Source organism: Narcine bancroftii, chromosome 3 (genome assembly GCF_036971445.1).
Source record: "Narcine bancroftii isolate sNarBan1 chromosome 3, sNarBan1.hap1, whole genome shotgun sequence".
Classification (NCBI taxonomy): Eukaryota; Metazoa; Chordata; class Chondrichthyes; order Torpediniformes; family Narcinidae; genus Narcine; species Narcine bancroftii.
This window is the reverse complement of record NC_091471.1, coordinates 79,867,759-79,889,033: the sequence shown is the minus strand read 5'-3', so window position 1 is coordinate 79,889,033 and position 21,275 is coordinate 79,867,759. Positions and strand designations below refer to the sequence as shown.

At 43.8% G+C, this 21,275-nt stretch overlaps 1 protein-coding gene across 2 annotated transcripts in view; it reads right to left on the bottom strand.

Moving 5' to 3' along the window:
• Positions 1–716: 716 nt before the first annotated feature.
• The window catches only part of snx18a (sorting nexin 18a), a 112,341-nt gene continuing 91,782 nt past the window's right edge, over positions 717–21,275 (bottom strand). Inside the window, exons 5-6 of one of the 2 annotated variants that reach the window (XM_069924342.1) lie at positions 1,601–1,678; positions 717–1,298 (exon numbers count right to left, since the gene is read on the bottom strand). In XM_069924342.1, the coding sequence (XP_069780443.1) occupies positions 1,244–1,298; positions 1,601–1,678 (133 nt within the window). In that variant the 3' untranslated portion in view covers positions 717–1,243. The remainder of the gene's footprint in view (positions 1,299–1,600; positions 1,679–21,275) is intronic. The other variant, XM_069924344.1, reaches the window with a different exon arrangement.

Genomic DNA, 21,275 nt, shown 5'->3' with positions numbered 1-21,275 from the left:
TTGACAGGGAGGACAGTGAAAGAGACCGGCAGCGTGCAGAGGAGGCACTGGATCACAAAAGATCCATGCTCGTCGACCTGAGGGAGGACGAGGAAGCAACGCGCCGCTCCGAAGTGGAGAAACAAGCCCAGTCACTGCCTGAGTTTGCAGCTTCCCTGTGGAAACTGAGTGCCGCAATGGACAGGCAGTCAGTCATCTTCAACAGATTGGTCACATGAATGGAGGCCTCCCCATCCCCATTCCCACAGTCATATGGTCAGCCTCATCCCATGTACCTGGCCCCTCCATCCAGTATGCCATTTCATTCTACACCAGTGGACGCTTGGGCATGACTGAGATGCTGGGGTCCGGGACAGGTTCCTCATCCCCCCTCAATGTGAGGACATTGAGCATCCTCTCAATGCTGGAATGAGGTTTGTGTCTGAATAAACATCCATAATGTTGATAACTCACTGTTTACTTTGTTGTTCATGAAGCCCCTCATAAGTGCAATGTTAAGTGCGAACTTTAAGGATGGAAACATTCAGCAGTGAGATGCTATGGTGCCGGGTGGTGGTGGTTGTTGTGTTTACTGTTTTAGTGTTTGATCTGCAGTGTTCAAGTGTGGAGTGGATTTGCACTGTTATTTGTCCATTCCATGGTTTCATTCTAGTTTAAGCCTGATGTGAAATGTTTACATTGCGTTATCTACCTCAGATATTTATGAAGTAGTATGATTTCTCAAAGAACGTCTTTTATTAAATTTTATTAATTTTTTGACGAGCACACAAGTCTCATGTTTCATTTATATGCACCCGTTTCTTTGCAAGAGCACATAACATGCCAGGCAGCAGGCTCATGTCGCCGCATTGGATGAGGAGCTGGGTAGCAGGGACATACTCTCACAGGATGGACATAATGGCAGAATGGATGTCCTGGTGCCCATGGGCTTGCTGTTCATGACAATCTGTGCTATTGGGTGCAGGACCATCTGCTTCAACCAATGTCCACTCTGAAGGGAAGTCTTCCTTGTTAATCTCACATATATTGTGCAGTACACAGCAGGCAAACACAACATCTGGGACCAAGGCGGTAGAGATATCTAGATGCTTGGACAGCCAATGCCAGCGGCCTTTTAGACGGCCAAACGCATGTTCCACCACTATCCTTGCAGAATTAAGGGGCTTGTTAAATCTTCGTTGTTCCGGATCCAGTACTCGGTGCTGTGTGAACCCCTTCATCAGCCAGGTTCATAGGGGGTATGCTACATCACCCACAAGATGCGCTGGAATCTCCACTCCATCAACATCCTTGGACACCTGCAGGCACAACAATGCAGAAATGTAGTTAATTCATGCACCTGAATGTTGACACAACAAGCACGCATAACATTGAAACATGGAGCTTTGAAGGGTGAACATTCACGTTACGTGTGAAGAGGTATCTGCCCTGGTCCTCTGCCTTTCTATACAGAGGACAGTTGGCAAGCACTCAGGCATCATGCATGCAGCCTGGCCAATCCACAAACACATCTGAGAAGATGTAAGATGAATGGAAATTACAGTGAAGTTATAGTAATTTGAGATGTGATGTGATAAAGATCAATAGAGGCTCAACTCACCAGAATCTGTGGTTGACCACCGCTTGCAGAACCACTGAGTGCCACCCTTTGTGATTGCAGTAAGCTGCAGCATCCACGCTGGGGGAGATAATGGGAATGTGTGACCCATCAATGGCACCAGCATACATTGAGTATCCCCTTTGCGCAAAGCCATCAATGGTCTCCTGGAGACGTGTTTCTCTTGGCAGGGAGATTAAATGTTTACCGAGGAACTTCCTCAAGGCGGCAGTCACCTCCTGCACCTCCATGCACACAGTGCTGACACCCATTCTAAAGATGGTACTGATGGATCGATACTTACAAGGGGTAGCATACCACCACAAGGCCACAGCTAATCGAAGTCCAGGCTCCAATGATCGCTGCAAGTCCGGTCTATGTGCCTTCAGGTGAGGTTCTAAGAGTTCCAGCACGAAGTGAAAGGTGCCACGCGACATACGAAAGTGTCTCCTCCACTCAGCATCATCAAATTTGGTGAGGACATTACTCCAGAACTCAGTGCCCTGGGGTTGGTTCAACCTCCAGAGAGACCGATGTGTCATCATAGTTAATTGACTGACCAGCAGCATTCGCCTTCATCTGTGGTGCTTACGCTCTGCACACCGTTCAACCACTAACTGCTACCTTCTTGCCCTCAACCTTTGCAGGAATCTTTTCCTGATTGCACCTAAACGGTTTTCAGATCTCAAGGACGATTGAAGAGCTTCAATAGCACAAATAGCCTTACCAAGGATCTGCCGTATCTCGTTCTGAACACTCAGAAAGGCTGAAATCATCATCATTATGTCTCCTGCCTGCACAGGGTCTGCCATTGTCCTGTGTTCCTTCTTGTCGCGCTCAAAATGACATCACGTCAGTGGGCGGGAGCACAGCTGACACTGGGCAGGAGCTGTAGTGTGCTCAGAGGTGCATCTGGTGCAGCTGTGTCCTTCAGGTGGCCAGCTTTGTGCTTTCAGCGCTGCTACCTGAACAACATTTCAAAGGGCTGTTTCTGCGTCTTCAGGCGCATTCTTAGTGGAGAATGCACCTGAAGAAGCCTTTAGAGAAAGCCTGTTTGGTCTCCTCTCTCTCTCTCTCTCTCTCTCTCTCTCTCTCTCTCTCTCTCTCTCTCTCTCTCTCACTCTCTGTTTGGAAAACCTTCTTTGAACAGCAAACTCCAACCAGACAGATTGTTGCACTGGACCCAAACTTATGAGCCCATTCATCTGTTGCTTTCAAAACAATAATCCATTACGCTACAGCAGGTCCAATTAACACTTATTTGCAGTCTCTTGAGCTTGGGTTCTTCTATTTGCACCTTGTTACGAGCCCAAAGGACCCCAAAACACAGCAGCAATAGACATTCACCAAGACAAGTGGTTTTTAAAACAAAAGTTATTTTTAATCAACTTCAAACATGAAAATAGAATCAAACTTTAACTTAACTCTATACTTAACTAACCCAAATAACCCCTTCTAATTCTAAGCGCAAGTGTATGTAATGTGTGAATAAATTCAAGAAAAGTTCTTTGGTTCACAGTTCAATCTCACTTCTCCTTCTTCCAAGTTCTCTGGTTGCAGACATTCACCATACTCTGCACAGAATTTATAAAGAATGTATAAAGTTCACCAGGCTTGGTGCTTGAAAAGTAAATGTTTACTGCTCAGGAAGGTTCTTGTAGGGTTTGTTGTTCTAGGATTTCTACAACTGAGGTACCACCACTAGTCACCTCAGGGTCTCACTGATGGAACTTGCCCCATCAGGGTCTTCTAGATGGTCTTTCTTCAAGCTACCACAGAGTTCCATTCCTTCCTCTATTTCAAGAGAAACATCAGACAGATAGCACTTCCGCCATCTGCTGCTCTGGATCTTGCTTTCATCAGTTTCAAACAGTTTTCCCTGGATTGCACTTTTCAATTACTTATCAGTATCCCACACACTGACTGACTGTTAACTCAACTCTCTCTCTTTTCCAACTCAAACTCCAAAGAGAGCATATGACTCATGTCTTGCAAAACCCCCACCTTCTCCAGCAAACAGGAGTTCTTCCTTCTGCTCCATCTATTGTTATCTTAGGTAAACAATCCAGGAGTAACCTTTCTTTGAGCACTTTGCAGAAAGGGTACTGATAGACAGCATGAATCCAACAAGACAATGGTCAAGCATTTTATGACATCTGACATCAGTTCAATTAACACCTAATTGTGAAAGGTACTTACATTCTCCAGATCTTGCAACGTGAATTCTTCAATTTTTCAAATAAGATCTGTTTTAAAATGTGTGTATGTATGTGACCTACTCTAAATCTTATAAATTCTCCCCAAATATTAATATTGTTACAACCTCCTTATGAAAACCTTTAGCAAAACAGTTTTCATTGTCCCTACAAAGGCCCTGGGCCCAGACTGTCTGGTCTGAGCCAAGCTCTTGAATTTTAAATGAGTTCTGTTTTGTGAAGTGTTTGCGTTTGTTTGTGACCTCCACTACACCCACAATCTATCTCCTTCAAAAACATATCTATATCCAATATAAAATATGATGTAATCTGTCGCAATCCCTCGTGGCAATGTATTCTAAGTGCCCACTACTCTGTGTAAATACCTCACCCCTGATATCTCCCCTAAATTTTCTTCCCCTCATCTTGTACAGATATCTTCTGGTATTTGCTACTCTTGGGAGATCTATGAATTTGGAATCCCAGAATCGTCAGTTCTTCCACAGTGTTAAGAATCCTTCCATTTGCTATGGACTCTGCTTTCAAGTTTGACTTTCCAAAATGCATTACTTCACACTTATCTGGATTTTACTCCATCTGCCACTTCTCCATCCAACTCTGCATCCTGTCCCTATCCTGTTGTAATCTACAACAACATTCATTATCCACATTTCCTCCAACCATTGTGTCATCTGCAAATGTACTGACTCATCCCTCTACTTCTTTTAGGTCATTTATAAAAATCATAAAGAGCAGAAGACTCTGAACAGATCGCATGGAACTTCACTAGCCACTGATCTTTGCTTTCTTCATTATCATCATCATGGCCCATCCTTTTGCTCTTCTGCCCTCATGGAATTTTTTGTAGTTGTTGGCACATTACGATGTGCCACTGCAAATTGCGGAACGTCATACAGTGTGATTTTTTGCGAGGCCCTCCCAGTCAGTATGGTTGACATGGAATGACTGTAGATCGCACTTGATTACGTCTTTGAAGCGAAGACATGGGCGGCCAACAGGGTGGGGAGCATCTGGTAGCTCACCATAGAGGACATCTTTGGGCAATTGGCCATCCTCCATACTGACAATGTGGCTAGCCCACCGCAGGTGGTCCAAGATTTGGACGTTTGTGACTCTGTCGCGCCATGAGTAGCCTAGAATGGATCTGAGGCAGCGAAAATGGAATGTGTTAAGGCGGTGTTCTTGCTTTCTGTATGTGACCCAGGATTCACAGCCATGAGTAGAGTACTCAGCACGCAGGCCTCATAGACTCAGATCTTCAACTTGGTGGAGAGGTGGCAGTTAGCCCACACGTGGGCATGGAGGCGTCCGAAGGTAGTGGATGCTTTTCCCAGGCGTGTGTCCAGTTCTGCGTCAAGTGAGTTTGTTGTTGTCATGGTGGAGCCCAAGTAGCAGAATTTCTCTACTTTGCCAAGCACTGACCCATTGATGGTAATTGATGGAGTGTTGTGAGTTTGTTGGCTAAAGACGACCGTCTTGACCAGGCTGATTTTTAGACCAGTGCAGGCAGATGCAAATGCATCGCACAACGCTGGCAGCTCTGGCTGGGAGTGAGCCACGAAGGCAGCATCATCTGCATAGAGCAGTTCTCGAATCATAACTCTTCAGATTTTGGTCTTAGCCCAGAGCCGTGACAAATAAAAAAGTTTTCCGGGGCTCCTTGTGTGCAGGGCTATGGCTGAAGCCTTTGGAAAGGTATGGCGCAGAAGAGCAGGGAAGCTAATTTTGAATCAACATTGCCAAGGTTCCATGGATCCCGTGCCTCACAACTTTCTGAACGAGTCTACTATGGGTGACCTTGTCAAATGTCATATTAAAATCCATATACACCACAATTATATCCATATACATCATCAATTTCTATTATTTCTACCTCAAAAAACTCAATTAGACAAGAGCCATGACCTACCCTTCACAAAGCTGTGCTGACTATCCTTGAGAAGACTATATGCTTGTAAATCCTGTCCCTATAAACATTTTCCAATAGTTTGCTCACCAATGACATAAGACTCATTGGTCTATACTTCTCATCATTCTCTCTCTCTTCTTTGGCTTGGCTTCGCGGACGAAGATTTATGGAGGGGGTAAAAAGTCCACGTCAGCTGCAGGCTCGTTTGTGGCTGACAAGTCCGATGCGGGACAGGCAGACACGATTGCAGCGGTTGCAAGGGAAAATTGGTTGGTTGGGGTTGGGTGTTGGGTTTTTCCTCCTTTGCCTTTTGTCAGTGAGGTGGGCTCTGCGGTCTTCTTCAAAGGAGGTTGCTGCCCGCCAAACTGTGAGGCGCCAAGATGCACGGTTTGAGGCGTTATCAGCCCACTGGCGGTGGTCAATGTGGCAGGCACCAAGAGATTTCTTTAGGCAGTCCTTGTACCTTTTCTTTGGTGCACCTCTGTCACGGTGGCCAGTGGAGAGCTCGCCATATAACACGATCTTGGGAAGGCGATGGTCCTCCATTCTGGAGACGTGACCCACCCAGCGCAGCTGGATCTTCAGCAGCGTGGACTCGATGCTGTCGACCTCTGCCATCTCGAGTACTTCGACGTTAGGGATGAAAGCACTCCAATGGATGTTGAGGATGGAGCGGAGACAACGCTGGTGGAAGCGTTCTAGGAGCCGTAGGTGGTGCCGGTAGAGGACCCATGATTCGGAGCCGAACAGGAGTGTGGGTATGACAACGGCTCTGTATACGCTTATCTTTGTGAGGTTTTTCAGTTGGTTGTTTTTCCAGACTCTTTTGTGTAGTCTTCCAAAGGCGCTATTTGCCTTGGCGAGTCTGTTGTCTATCTCATTGTCGATCCTTGCATCTGATGAAATGGTGCAGCCGAGATAGGTAAACTGGTTGACCGTTCATTTTTTCCTATCTCCAATCCTCTTGCACCTCCACTTTGGCCAAGGCGGATGCAAAGATCATTGCTAACATCCAAACAATCTCTTCCCTCACTTCCTGTAGTTACCTGGGGCACAGCTTGTCCAGATCTGGGGACCTATCAATCCTAAAGTTTTTAAGAAGATTCAGCAATTCCTCCTTCTTAACCTCAACATGCTCCAGCACATAAGCTTTTCTTGGCCTTACATTAACTAAGGTCCCTCTTTCTGGTGAATACTGAAGCAAAGTATTTACTTAGGACCTTCCCTATCTCCTCTGCCTCCAAGCACATGTTGCCCCCTTTATCCTTAAGTGGCCCTGCCTTCACACACATCATCTTTCTTCTCTTCATGTATGCATAGGATGTCTTAGAGTTTTTCTTAATCTACTTGCCAAGGTCTTCTCATGTCTCTTTCTTTAGTTCCTTCCTGGCTACCACCCTCCTTTTTGCTTCATAAACCTTCTGTATGCTTCCTTCTTCCTTTAACTCTTCAAGGAAGAGGAGTCAAAGTCAAAGAAAATAATATGTTTAAAAAAAAACAGAAAATTCCATTGCTAATGGCAATAAACTAATCTAGTGAAATTTCTACAACTATGCCTTATGTTATAATTATTGGAATTCCCAGCAAGGCTCAATGCCCAGTATCACAGTTTATATAAATTTAACAATAACAGTAAAGTTGTGTAACCCCAACCAATAACAACACCTTCATAAAATCCTGACAACCAAACTGTGGATGAGGAGCTGATATAATTTTATGCCTTTCTGCCATGGATTTTTCTTTTGATGTCCTGATGTTGCAGCTTTACTTTTGTTGTGCAATAGGTCTACAATTGAGATTAAATATGCATGTGCCCACCCTTTGAAAAATGTCTACAAATCTACCATTAGGTGTGACTAGTGTAAACAGATAAGTTAAGGGAAAGTCACTGTACATTACTTTAATGTATAATTTTTTGAGCCATGGAGTCACACGGCACAAAAACAGGCCCTTCAGTCCACTAACACAGCAATGATATTCCAGCCTCTCTTTACTCTAATCCCAGGCTAATCCCAGTTCATTGCCTTCAGATTCTACCACTCATCCACACAGTAGGGGCAATAGGAATTGAATTGCGTATTGTCATTTGTATTGAGATACAGTGAAAAGTTTTGTTTTGCATATCATCCAAGCCAGTCAATTTATGTTTCAGTAAAGCAGTCATTGCAATAAAAAAGAAAAGTACAGGTATAGCATTATAGGAAGGAAATGTTGGAAAGTGTACTTTGGTAGAAGGAATAAAAGGGCAGACTATTATTTGGATGGAGAAAAATGGTCCCACATGGGAGGTGTGTCAGGAAGGTTCAGACACTAGATGTTTATGGTGAAGTAGTGAACTGGATTTAACATTGACTGGACGGGAGAAGGCAGGTGGATGATTGCTTCTTAGACTGGAGGCATGTGTCTAGTGATTTGCCTCAGGGTTAAGTGCTGGGACCATTGTTGTTTGTCATCTATATCGATGATTTGGATGATAATGTAGTAAATTGGATCAGCAAGGTTGAAGATGACACTAAGATTGGAGGTGTTGTCGACAGCCAAGAAGGTTTTCAAAGTTTGCAGAGGTATCTAGACCAGCTGAAAAATGGCCTGAAAAATGGCAGATGGAATTCAATGCAGACAAGTGTGAGGTGTTGCATTTTGGAAGATCAAATCAAGAAAGGATGTACATGATGAATGGTAGGGCACTGAGGAGTGTGGTAGTACAGAGAGACCTGGGAATACAGATACATAATTCCCTGAAAGTGGTGTCACAGGTGGAATAGGGTTGTAAAGAGAGCTTTTGGCATATTGGCCTTCATAAATCAAAGTATTAAGTATAGGATTCGGGGTGTTATAGTAAAGTTGTACAAGACATGGGTGAGGCCAAATTTGGAGTATTGTGTGGAGTTTTGATCACCTAACTACAGGAAAAATATCAATAAATTAGAAAGAGTGCAGAGAAGATTTACAAGGATGTTGCCTGGACATCAGGAACTGAGATACAGGGAAAGGTTAAACAGGTGAGGACTTTATTCCCTGGAGTGTAGAACAACGAGGGGAGATTTGATATTTAACATTACGAAGGGTAGACAGAGCAAATGTAGATAGCTTTTGTCCACTCAGGGTAGGTGAGTACAAACCAGAGGATGTGGGTTAAGAGTGAAAAGGGATAAGTTTAGGGGAAACATGAGGGGGAACCTCTTCACACAGAGAGTTCTGGGAGGGTCTGGAATGAGCTTTCAGCTGAATTGGTGAATGTGAGCTCAATTTTAACATTTAAGAAGAATTTTGACAGGTACCTTGAAGGGAGAGGTATGGAGGGCTACAGACTGGGTGCAGGTCATTGGGACTAGGCAAAAAAAAATGGTTCAGCACAGACCAGAAGAGCCAAAGAGACCTGTTTCTGTGCTGTAGTGTTCTATGGTTCTACAATTCAAACTTCGGAAGTGCAAAGTGACTTGGGATTCTTTGTGCAAGATGCCTTCTGGTTGAGTCGGTGGTGAAGAAGTCAAATGCAATGTTGGCATTCATATCTGAGGAATAGAATAAAAGATCAGGCATGTGATGTTGAGGCTTTATAAGGCATTCATGAGACCTCACTTGAAGTACAGGATATCATTTTCAGCTCCTTATTTAAGAAAGGATCTGACGGCATTGGAAATGGTTCAGAGAAGATTCACAAGAATGATTCCTGGAATAAAGGGATTAGCAGATAAGAAACGGTTGACCACTCTTGGACCCTACTCCTTGGAGTTCAGAAAAAGGAGGTGGAGCCTGGACAGAGTAGACGTGGCAAAATTGTTTCCCATGGTACATGAGTCTAGGACAAAAGGGCACAACATCAGGATTGAAGGGTGCCCATTTAAAACAGATGTGGAGGAATTTATTTAGTCAGAGAATGGTCAACTTCTGGAATTTGCTACCAAGATTGCCTGTGCAGACCAGGTTGTTGGGTGTATTTAAGTCAGAGATTGATAAATATCTCAATAGTCAGGGTATCAACGGTTATGGGGAAAAGGCAGGGGAGTGGGGCTGAGTGGGAGAATGGATCAGTTCATGATGGAATGGTGGCATGGTCTTGATGGGCTGAATGATCTACTTCTGCTCCGATATCTCATGATCTTATGGTGAGGCAAAAGGTGCTGGGTATGGAGAAAAGTGCAGTTAAGTAGAGTAGGGAATTCATCTTTTACCAATAAGGGGAATTCTCGACCTGAGAACAGCAGGAAAGAGACTATTCCTTAAATCTAGAGGTTTGTGTTTTCAAGCTCAGAAATTCTTTGCCTGACAGAAGGTTGGGGAGGTGGTGGTGGAGGAAAGAGGAGAGGTTGTTTTCAGCATGATGGGTCCTTAAATATATTACATGAAAGTCTGCAGACCCTGAGATTGTAGTAAAAATACAAAAATGCTGGTGAAACGCAGCAGTTCTTGCAGCATCCATAGGAGATATAGATATAGAACTGACGTCTAGCGACTGAGCTCTTCTTCAAGGTATGTGCGGAGCAACTTTCCTGAGGGAGTGAGCGGTTTAGACGGAGTTGATGGAGGGGAGATTGTTTTACATGATGGCCTAAGTTGCATTCAGAACTCTGCAGATTTTTTGTGGTCTTGAGCCGAGCAGTTTCTGAGCTGTGAGGCATCCGGACCAAATACAGGTGCTCCCCAACTTATGACGGTCCAACATACAATTTTTCAAAGTTTTGATAGTTCAAATCCATATTTTCAATTTTGAACTTCCATCTGTTCCCGGGCTTGCAATGTGCGGTAGGCTACTCTCTCACAATGTTTGGCGATGGCAGCATCACGCAAGATTATCATACAGTATACTTTCTCGTGATGCTTATGCAAACACGCTCACAGACTCTGTAGTGATCACGCAAACAGATGCACTCTAAACAACCCATCATGTCTACTGAATGCCCATGTGTGTCCCCTGCTTCTGGTGAGAAGATAAAGAGGAAAGCAATTACTCTGGAGCCAAAACAGAGAAATTTACAATGAAAAGAAGAAACAATCTGTCCAGTCAAAAATTGATATCTTCCTGAAGACCATGCCTGTTAAAACAGCAACTAGTGTTGATGCCCAGTGCCTTCAACAAGTGTCAATGACGCATTGCGTTCTAGGAGCTATTCTTGAGCAACATCAGAAGAGAGTGAAATTGATGACCCTGTCGCTTTAGCATCCTAACCATCCACACCATCAAGCAATTAATTTTAGTTAAATGCTTCAAACATTCTTCATGCCCAGTGTGCCTTCAGCTGTGTACATTAATGGTTTTTTCAGTGTGGAATAAAGGTATCCAAAATTTAATTATAATAAAATGGTAGGTGCAGCATTCTTTTTTGACTTACAATCTTTTTTAAACTTACAATGGGCTTGCTGGAACATAGCATCATCATAAGTTGGGGAGCACCTGTATAAATATTGGCAAGAGACATTGACTTTGAGGAATCAGAAGCATTGGGGTGCACTTTCTTGGCCATAGCCATAGCACCAATGTGGTTGGGCCATTCCTAAGAACCTGAAGCTCTCTATCATCTCCGTTTCACTGAAACATGCAAGGGCATGGACTCCACCCTGCTTTCTGAAGTCAATGACCAGCCTTAAGGTTAGACTTCTTAAGGTAAGATCTCAAACTTAAGGAGGTCATATATATCTGACATCCTAAGTTTCACCTGCAGCATATATTAGTCTGTAACAATGTCACAATAACCTATCAATAAGCAGTTATTGATCTGTTGGTTTGTCCGAAATCCCCATCCATTGATTCATCCATGCTCTTGCCCCAATCCACCTCTACCCCTTGTCTGTTATTGACACTTGTTCTTTGGCTTGGCTTCGCGGACGAAGATTTATGGAGGGGGTAAAAAGTCCACGTCAGCTGCAGACTCGTTTGTGGCTGACAAGTCCGATGCGGGACAGGCAGACACGATTGCAGCGGTTGCAGGGGAAAATTGGTTGGTTGGGGATGGGTGTTGGGTTTTTCCTCCTTTGCCTTTTGTCAGTGAGGTAGGCTCTGCGGTCTTCTTCAAAGGAGGTTGCTGCCCGCCAAACTGTGAGGCGCCAAGATGCACGGTTTGAGGCGATATCAGCCCACTGGCGGTGGTCAATGTGGCAGGCACCAAGAGATTTCTTTAGGCAGTCCTTGTACCTTTTCTTTGGTGCACCTCTGTCACGGTGGCCAGTGGAGAGCTCGCCATATAACACGATCTTGGGAAGGCGATGGTCCTCCATTCTGGAGACGTGACCCATCCAGCGCAGCTGGATCTTCAGCAGCGTGGACTCGATGCTGTCGACCTCTGCCATCTCGAGTACTTCGACGTTAGGGATGTAAGCACTCCAATGGATGTTGAGGATGGAGCGGAGACAACGCTGGTGGAAGCGTTCTAGGAGCCGTAGGTGGTGCCGGTAGAGGACCCATGATTCGGAGCCGAACAGGAGTGTGGGTATGACAACGGCTCTGTATATGCTTATCTTTGTGAGATTTTTCAGTTGGTTGTTTTTCCAGACTCTTTTGTGTAGTCTTCCAAAGGCGCTATTTGCCTTGGCGAGTCTGTTGTCTATCACTTGTATGTCTCAGAAATTAGCTTTATATGATCCCATTTCCTGTTACACCAGTTGCTTCAGTGCTGCTCTCTCATTTGCCTTCTTAAACCTCTCCACCATCTTTAAAAACCACTCATTCCAAACCTCTAATGTTTTAAGCTCCCTTCAATTTTTCTGAACACCTTAAAATTCTCTTCAAAATAAAAGTACTTCATGCAATTTATTATGGAAGATTCTGCTTATTTTTGAGCACGACTACCAATAAATCTATTTATAAAACTATCAATCATCCTGATAATTGGGAGAGCTGATTCTCAAATTATGCATATGGATGCTGGTATGTTTACTTCTATCATTTTGTTGAGAGAAAGCTAATAAATAGAATATCTGGCAACAGTTAACACTGTTGAAGAATAAGGAGGCCTGATAATCATCTTTGCAAACCCAAATTCTAACATTATTGGCCAGGAATGGTGGGGGAACCAAATGCCTTCATAACAGGCTGACACTGAATAAAAGACATAAGAGCACAATTCCATAAACACATACTGTGGTGCAACAAGCATCACAAAACTCAGAAGACTGTTCAACAGCCTTTAATCAGCTTAAAGTAGAAAGCACCAGATATGTGTGCATCCTCCAGTTCCACATGCCCGAATGGTTTAGGAAAGGGCTGGCTCAAGTCTTTATATGGGCCGGTGATTGACAGTCAGCAAGGTGGGGCCAGCCTCCCAGGTTACCTCTCTGCAGGAACAATGGTTGTCCCCCGTAGTAGGCCGGTAGGAGTGTGGCTATAGTGGTGGTTATATCACCACACATACAAAGTTTAACAATAAATACAGCATCTGATTTCTTCAAGTGGAGCCCAACAAGACTGCCTTCTGCATTTATATAGTTCACCTATCAGGAACGAATGTACTTATTATTACCATCTTGATTTTTGCTTGAGCACTAATGTTTAAAAGGAACTGATCAGGACTTTGCCTTTTGCTGATGAGGTAGCACAATCTAAAGACCAACAGCTTGTAACAACTAATGAAGAAGAAATTGCTTCTGGCAGCAAGTTTAGATCAGACTTAAAAATGTAGATCCTTTGAAAGCAAAAGGTTGGATTGTTGGAGACAGCATGGTGGTTGTTAACTTAATTACAATTAAAAATAGGGCTGCTGTCACCAGGCTTGAGTGGAGAAAAAAATAAATTACTCTTAAATGAGGGGTTGTTAACAACAGTGAACAAATATATCAAAGTTAATGTTGGTTCATATGTTACTTAAATATCAGAAATGTTTTCTTTGAGAGTTTTTCCGTAATTTAGCTCAGCATTTTTTTCCTTATAAGTCTGTTTAGAAAATAGATGGTCTTGGCTATCTTGCTATGGATGTTCTTTAATGTTGAGAGAAGCTGAAAATAGTCATAGATTCAAGGAACACAGCATTATTTTCCTTTTCTCACTCTCATGTGATCCACAGCACTGTTGAGGAGGCATTTATTGTCATTCATTTGTGGCCCAAAGAAAAGATAATATTTTTTTCCATGAACCACTGCTGCTTGAAAGATAGACTGTCTTTTCTTTCTCCACAGATGCTGAGCAAATGTTCTCATTTTATTTTTGTTTTGATTGCTGCCCTAACTGCATCATCAGCAAGTCTAAGAACCTCAGAGTTTTATTATTGTAGCGCTATAGATCAACCACATTAGACTGAGAGTCTTGATTAATAGGCTTTAATCACCTAAAGACATCAACACATCTCACACTTTACTAGTTCAGTTCAAAGGCAGGTACTGAGGAAGAGTTTGGGCACAACGGCCTTTATGGGGATTTTCAGGGGAAGGAGTCACAGGTGCAGGGGCGGGCCAGCTCATACAATACTTATGTACAGACAGTGCTAATAGCTATACAGTGGTTGCACCACAATTATAAAAAAATTTGTGAAACATTTTCAAATGAGTAACCTGCCTCTTCTGGTGGCTTTTGAAAGTTTATAATAAAGGAAAAAGGCAAAGGAAACTCAATCAAAGTTATCAATCTCTTACTGAGGGGGAAAAAAACCATAGAAGGTAGGGTTTCACATGAGGAGATATCCAGGAAGGTAAAAGTAATCGCAGTCTGAGTTTCTCAAGAAAGGGCAAGGGTATGCAAGTACCATGCATCAGGAAATAGAGACCGAGTCAGGAAAAGTGATAGAGATGGAATTCGAAGGAAAACAAATGAGGAAGACGGTCACACTAGATTACGTCAGCAAAAATGGATATTACTGTGCAAATAGAAATGAAAGAACTGCATTTTATTTATGACAAGACACACCCATGTTATGGAGGGTGTATGGTTGTGGAAACCTCATCACGATTTTCCTCACCACTTGTCCTTGATAAAATTTGACAAAATTTGTTGAGTCGGGAAACATTTTGGAATGAGTGATTGTCACGTTAAGGAGGAGAAATTCAAATTAAATATAACATATTGGAGGACAGCTGATTTCAATGGACGATAGTAACTTGAAACCAGAACTTGACAGGCAAAACTGCTGCAGAGCAAGGGGTTTTTTTCAGGGAAGAGATGGTTCAGACACAACTGAGACACATTCACATGAACAAAACAAAATTCCCCAGAAGATACTGTACAGGTACACGATCCTTTATCCGGACAGCTCCAAAATCCGGCAAGTGGGGACCGGTGGTTAGCAGAGGCGGTCGGGGAAGGCGGCTGGGGGATTGGCGGACGGGGGACCGGCGGTCAGGGGAAGACGTCCGGCGATTGAGAAAGATGGCCGAGGGACGGGCAGTCGGGGGAGGTGGCTGAGGGACTGGCGGTTGGGCAGCTGAGGGACTGCGGACGGGAGAGGCGGCCGGGGGACCAGCGGTCGGAGGAAGATGTTCGGCGGCCGAGGGACCGCAGTCGGTGGAGGTGGCCGAGGGTCGGGCAGTCGGGGGAGGTGGCTGAGGGACCAGCAGTTGGGGGAGGCAGCCGTGCGGCCAAGGGACCGGCGGTCAAGGGAGTCAGCCGAGGGACTGGCGGTCGGGGGAGGCAGCCTGGCGCCCGAGAGACCACAGTTGGGGGAGGCGGCTGAGGGACAGGCGGTCGGGGAAGGCAGCCAGGGGACCGGCGGTCGGGGGAAGACGTCCAGCGGCCGAGGGACCGCAGTCGGTGGAGGCGGCCGAGGGACGGGCGGTTGGGGGAGGTGGCTGAGGGACCGGCAGTCGGGGAAGGCGGCCGTGTGGCCAAGGGACCGGCGGTCAGGGGAGTTAGCTGAGGGACTGGCGGTCGGGGGAGGCGGCCAGGCGGCCGAGAGACCAAAGTTGGGGGAGGCGGCTGAGGGACAGGCGGTCAGGGGAGGCAGCTGAGAGATGGGCAGTCGGGGGAAGCGGCTGAGGGACCAGCAGTCGGAGAAGGCGGCCAGGGGACCGGCAGTCTGGGGAAGACGTTCGGTGGCCGAGGGACCACAGTCGGTGGAGGCGGCTGAGAGCCAGGCGGTCGGGGGAGGCGGCCAAGGAACCGGCGGTCGGGGGAGGCGGCCGAGGGACAGGCGGTCAGGGGAGGTAGCTGAGAGATGGGCATTTGGGGGAAGTGGCTGAGGGACCGGCAGTTGGGAAAGGTGGCTGGGTGGCTGAGGGACCGGCGGTCGGGGCAGGTGGCCGGGGGACCACGGTCAGGGGAGGTGGCCATTGGGGGAGACTGCCGGGTGGCTGGAAGTGGGTGGGGGTGGATAGGCAGCACAATTCAAGAGGGCTTTCCGAAATTCGGATCACACTGTCCCCTAAGGGTTCCGGATAAAGGATTGTGTACCTGTATAAGAGAAATATTGGTTTTAAATAGGAAAGTCTGCAGATGCTGAGATTATAATGCAATGCACAAAAGTGCCAGATAAATTTAGAAGGTCATGTAGCATCCATAGGAAGCAAAGGGTCAACATTTCGGGTCTGAGCTCTTTGTCAAGCTATAAGATTCTATAAGGTAACGGATAGTGTTGATGTGGTGTACATGAAATTCCACAGCACTAATAAGATGCCACATTACAGACATTACAACAAAGCTAAATATAAAGTTCACAAAGTAACGGAGGGTCGTCGTGAAACAGAGGAGCCTTGATGAATGCTGCACAAATCTTCGAATGTGGCAGGGCAGGTTGAGAAAGCTATAATAAGGTATCGACAATTCTGAGCTTTATCAGTAGAGGTATTGAGTATAAAAATTGGGAAATTATGCCCTCATCTGCAGTATTGTATCCAATTCTAGTTGCCTTAATATTGGAAGGATATGATGCAATTAGATTGGGATCTGTAATCAGAAAATAGTTAAAAGAATTTTTCCTAGGATGTGTAACTATAGTTACAAGGACAGATTAAAGTACAGGAACTATTTCCTTTCGAGAAAGATGAGGGAAGACTTTTTAAAAGACACAAAATGATGAGGCGTCTTGACACAGTGGATAGTGACAGAGAGGATAAGGACCAAAGGTCACAGGTACTAAAGTAAAGGCTAACAGAATGAAGAGTGGCAGGATGAAAATCTTTTGTTTTTTTGCTGTGTATGGCTGCTACTCACCAGTTCAACGAATAAATGATGAGAAAAAAAAAGCTTTAGGAGAAGGATGGAACTAATGAGTTGCACTGATAAAACATTCATGAGTACAGACATTTTGGGCCAAATGATTTCCTTTCTCTGCTGTAAAACTACTCAATAACTTTTAATTCTTTTATTTCTTTTTAAATATTATAAAGCAAAATTATATATCATGACTTAGCAATGTAATAGGGAAACAGATGTGCATTCTGGACCAAATCACAGCAAGTCAGATGGTGTCCTTCACTGAAGCCTTGCTCATTCACAAAAGTGATAAAGCTCACATTAACTCCTGAATGCCCAGTTCTGATGAGAGCTAGGAATTGCTTGCTGGCAGTAATTTTTAATGCAATTGAAACCGAGAGTTCTACTCTTTTCTCAATTTTTTGTAACGTATGAACGTATATTTGCCACATTTTTTGTATTAATCAAAATATACTGTTGTCCCTTTAATACATGACTTCAAAATCTTTCTTCCATACAGCAACAAACCCCAAATTGCCATTTTTCTATACTTCAACTTCATCCCAACACACACACACACACACACACACACACACTTTCCACCCTACTCTATCACTTGTGCCTGAGAACTCCATCCAGCACAGCTGAACTGCCAGTAGTCTTGGTCTCTCTCCACACCATGTCCTATTTTTGATTCTGCTCTCCATCCATTATTTGGTTTCTTGATACTTGTTTCTTATTTTGAGGATGAGATCCTTTTATTCAAGAACTGTATTTTCTCCTTCCTCCTTGAATAAATACACCTTAAGCAAACAGCAGCCAACAGGCATCTGATGGGTAGCCAATCCAAAGTCTCTGGCTATCTCCAGTCTACCCAATGGACCAGCTGACAGGTAGTCTACCCAAAGGCTTTAGTTGATGACAAGTCTATCCAAAGACTCCAGCTGGCATACTATGAAAATCCAATTGCTTGAGGCCATCACTCATTTTCACATATCAACTGCATACATAGCATCGGGAAATAGTTTGAATTTCAATCTACATCATCACATTACACCTTTGATTCCATGTCATAGTTATGCATAAAATATTGATCCCCCCCCTTGTTGTTTTCCCAACAATCTCTGAACAGTTTGCATTTCCAGTATTTGCAGGATACATTTGGGATTTCTAGGACCATAAAAAAGATAAATGAACACTCATCGTCGACCTTGGCCAGAATGTAAACAAGCAGCAATTCTTGAACTTAATCAGTAGACAGATGTTGAAGCAAGTGCACATCTGCACCACCACACATTCTCACAAGGGATAATCAGAATAGACATCTGAACAGGATGGGTATGCAATGGACAATCCCAACCTTCAACCAAGCCAGGTAGGTCCTTGGGGACTCAAAATGGAGTTTGGAGTAACATATTTTGATCCGTAAAAGTACGTAGATCATCAATGACAGGTGAAACAGATGATTCAATTATTAGTGGAAATTTACAGTATGCTCTGATACAGCTGTCCATTACAATGCTTCCTTTGGGTGGCACAGTTGGCGTAGTGGTTAGCACAATGCCTTTATAGCACCAGCAATCAGGATCATAGTTCGAATCCCATGCAGTTTATAAGTAGATTTTACAGTCTCCCCATGTCTGCATAGGTTTTCCCCAGGGGGGTCTGGTTTCCTCCCACTATTCAAAATGAACCCGGGGTATAGGTTAATTGAGTGCAAATTGAGTGGGATGAACTTGTGGGCCGAAATGGCCTGTTACCGTGTTGAATGTCTAAATTTAAATTTAATTGTTACACTAATCTTAAATGCAGAAAGGCATTTCTTTAAATTTTGCCACCTCCATCTCCTGGTCTTCTCACTGAGTCCTGAAGTTCAATGACTCACTTTATCATGAAACCCAATAGTGATTGTCAACAGTTACAGCGAACATAGCAGGGAATGAATCACAGTTGTTTCAAGCTCTCTCCTTAGTTACTAACCATTTTCTTCATAGCACTATTGAACAGTGATTGAAGGAAAAAGTACTGGCAAATTTATTCCGTGCAGTGACTTCAAAGCTATTCATGATGTTGAGATTAACTAAATCAACGTTGACAAAGAACTTTCCTGTTTCATGTTGCACAGTGTTTTGAAGTTAAGTGTTCCCTAAATGGGCAACTCTAAAATTACCAACTTCTCATTGGAGTATAGCCATAACAACACCCAAAACATAAATGAACACTTTTTATTGACTCAGGGTCTATATCTTCCGCATGATTAGAAATAGCATGTGAACATTTTAGTAACTACTAGTAAATACTTTCTCTGAGGTTTTCAAATACAGATAAACCATGATAAAAGACTAAAGCCAGAGAAAAAGAGGAAGAGAGAAAATGTGTAAGAATTTTTGTAATTTCTCAGGAAATTACTTCAAGCCCTTCCTGTTCCTGTCGAATTTGTCAAGTAGTGCTTTCCATGCTACAGTTATTTTCTGCCCATCCTTTGACAAAAGCTCCATTTAGCAAAAAAAATCTTACTTTGACTGACCACTGAAAGATTACTGCCAATACCGAGGAAACGATCAAAAGAATAGGTTTTAAAATAATCAGAATATGGTTGAAATATGATAGGGCTTCAATCAAATCTCATTAAAATTTAGGGATAAGATGGGCAATGTTGCAACAACAGCCAATTTTAGTTTCAATGTTTCCCAGTAAGTTTAGGTTCTGAAATTTACATTCAAATTTAAGGTGACCTGAATAGCTAAGGTGACTGTTTCCTAGACCAGTCCAATTGGTGTCAGCTCTGTACAGACTTTAAATGGCCTGTTAAGTAAGCTTTTGAGAAGGAGAGTAGAGCAGATGACCTATGTGACAGTGGCCTTGGCAGTGGACCAGTGAGGGACTCTCACACTGAAGAACACACACGAGGTGGGCAGTTGGTAACTTGAAGCAAAGTACCCATGTTGGATGCTAGCTCCTACAACTGCGGTCAAAGGACTCATGCCAGGAAACTGGCTCGAGACTGGCTGAAGAGGTGTGGGATATCAAAACCAGAATGCAAGAGGTGCTGGAGGCTTCCTGATGCTATAGGAGGTGTGCATCTAGAGCTCAGGTTGCAGATGGTTCAGAATGAAGGTTGTGTGAGTGTGGAGGCTGCAGGAGGTAAAAGCATGGACATGCAATGACCCTGGGGGGATTTTCTTTTGTGCCTCTTTCTCTGGCTGTGAAGCACTGGGTCATTTTTGCTGATAGCAATTCTTTGTCTGCCTCACGGTAGACTAAAGGAGATATCATGTAATATCACATTTTCTGTTTTATTACATGACAATAAAATAATCTTGAATATTGAATTAAGTCCTATAAAGAGAGAACTTTTGATTTGAATCACCTGCTGCACATCTGGTGATAGTCCTTGATCTCTGGTGTAATAAATATTTTATTATCCAAATTTCTTTCTTTGGCTTGGCTTCGCGGATGAAGATTTATGGAGGAGTATGTCCACGTCTGCTGCAGGCTCGTTGGTGACTGACAAGTCCGATGCGGGACAGGCAGGCACGGTTGCAGCGGTTGCAAGGGAAAATTGGTTGGTTGGGGTTGGGTGTTGGGTTTTTCCTCCTTTGTCTTTTGTCAGTGAGGTGGGCTCTGCGTTCTTCTTCAAGGGAGGTTGCTGCCCGCCGAACATATTTCCAAATATGTAAATCATAAACATCAAATTTTTAAAAACGTTCATAAAATAATCTAAAGGATTGGTCATTTTGTGCAAATACTAGAACATAGAACATACAGCATAGTTTTTGCCCTGTGCCCCACAGTGTTGTGTCGACCTTCATAGAACCATAGAGCATTACAGCGCAGACACAGACCCCTTCGGCCATTCTAGACTTTGCTGAACGACTTCATTTGCATAGTCCCACTGACCTGCACCCAGCCAATAGCACTCGATACCTTTGCACCTGTCCAAATTCTTTTTAAATATTAAAATTGAGCTGGGAGTTCATTCCACACCCCCACCAATCTCTGAATGAAGAAATTCCCCCTCATGCTCCCCCTAGACATTTCCCCTTTCGCTCTTAACAAATATCCTCTGATTTGTATCACACCTGCCTTTAGTGGAATATCCTATCTCCTCATAATTTGAAATACCTCTATCAAATCTCTCCTCATTCTTTTAGGCTCCAGAGAATAAAGTCCTATGCTGTTTAATCTGGCCCTGTAATTCATTTCCTAAAGTTCATGCATGATACTAGTACAGTAAATCTTCTCTGCATTCTTTTAATCATATTGATATCTTTCCTATAGGTAAGTGACCAGAACTCCACAGAATACTCCAAATTTGGCCTCACCAATGACTTATACAACATTAACAAAAAATCCCAACTTCGATACTCAATACTTTGATTTTATGAAGGCCAATGTTGCCAAAAGCTCTCTTTACAACCCTATCCATTGTGACACCACTTTCAAGGAATTATGTATCTGTATTCCTAGTTCCCTCTGTTCTGCCACACTCCTCAGTAC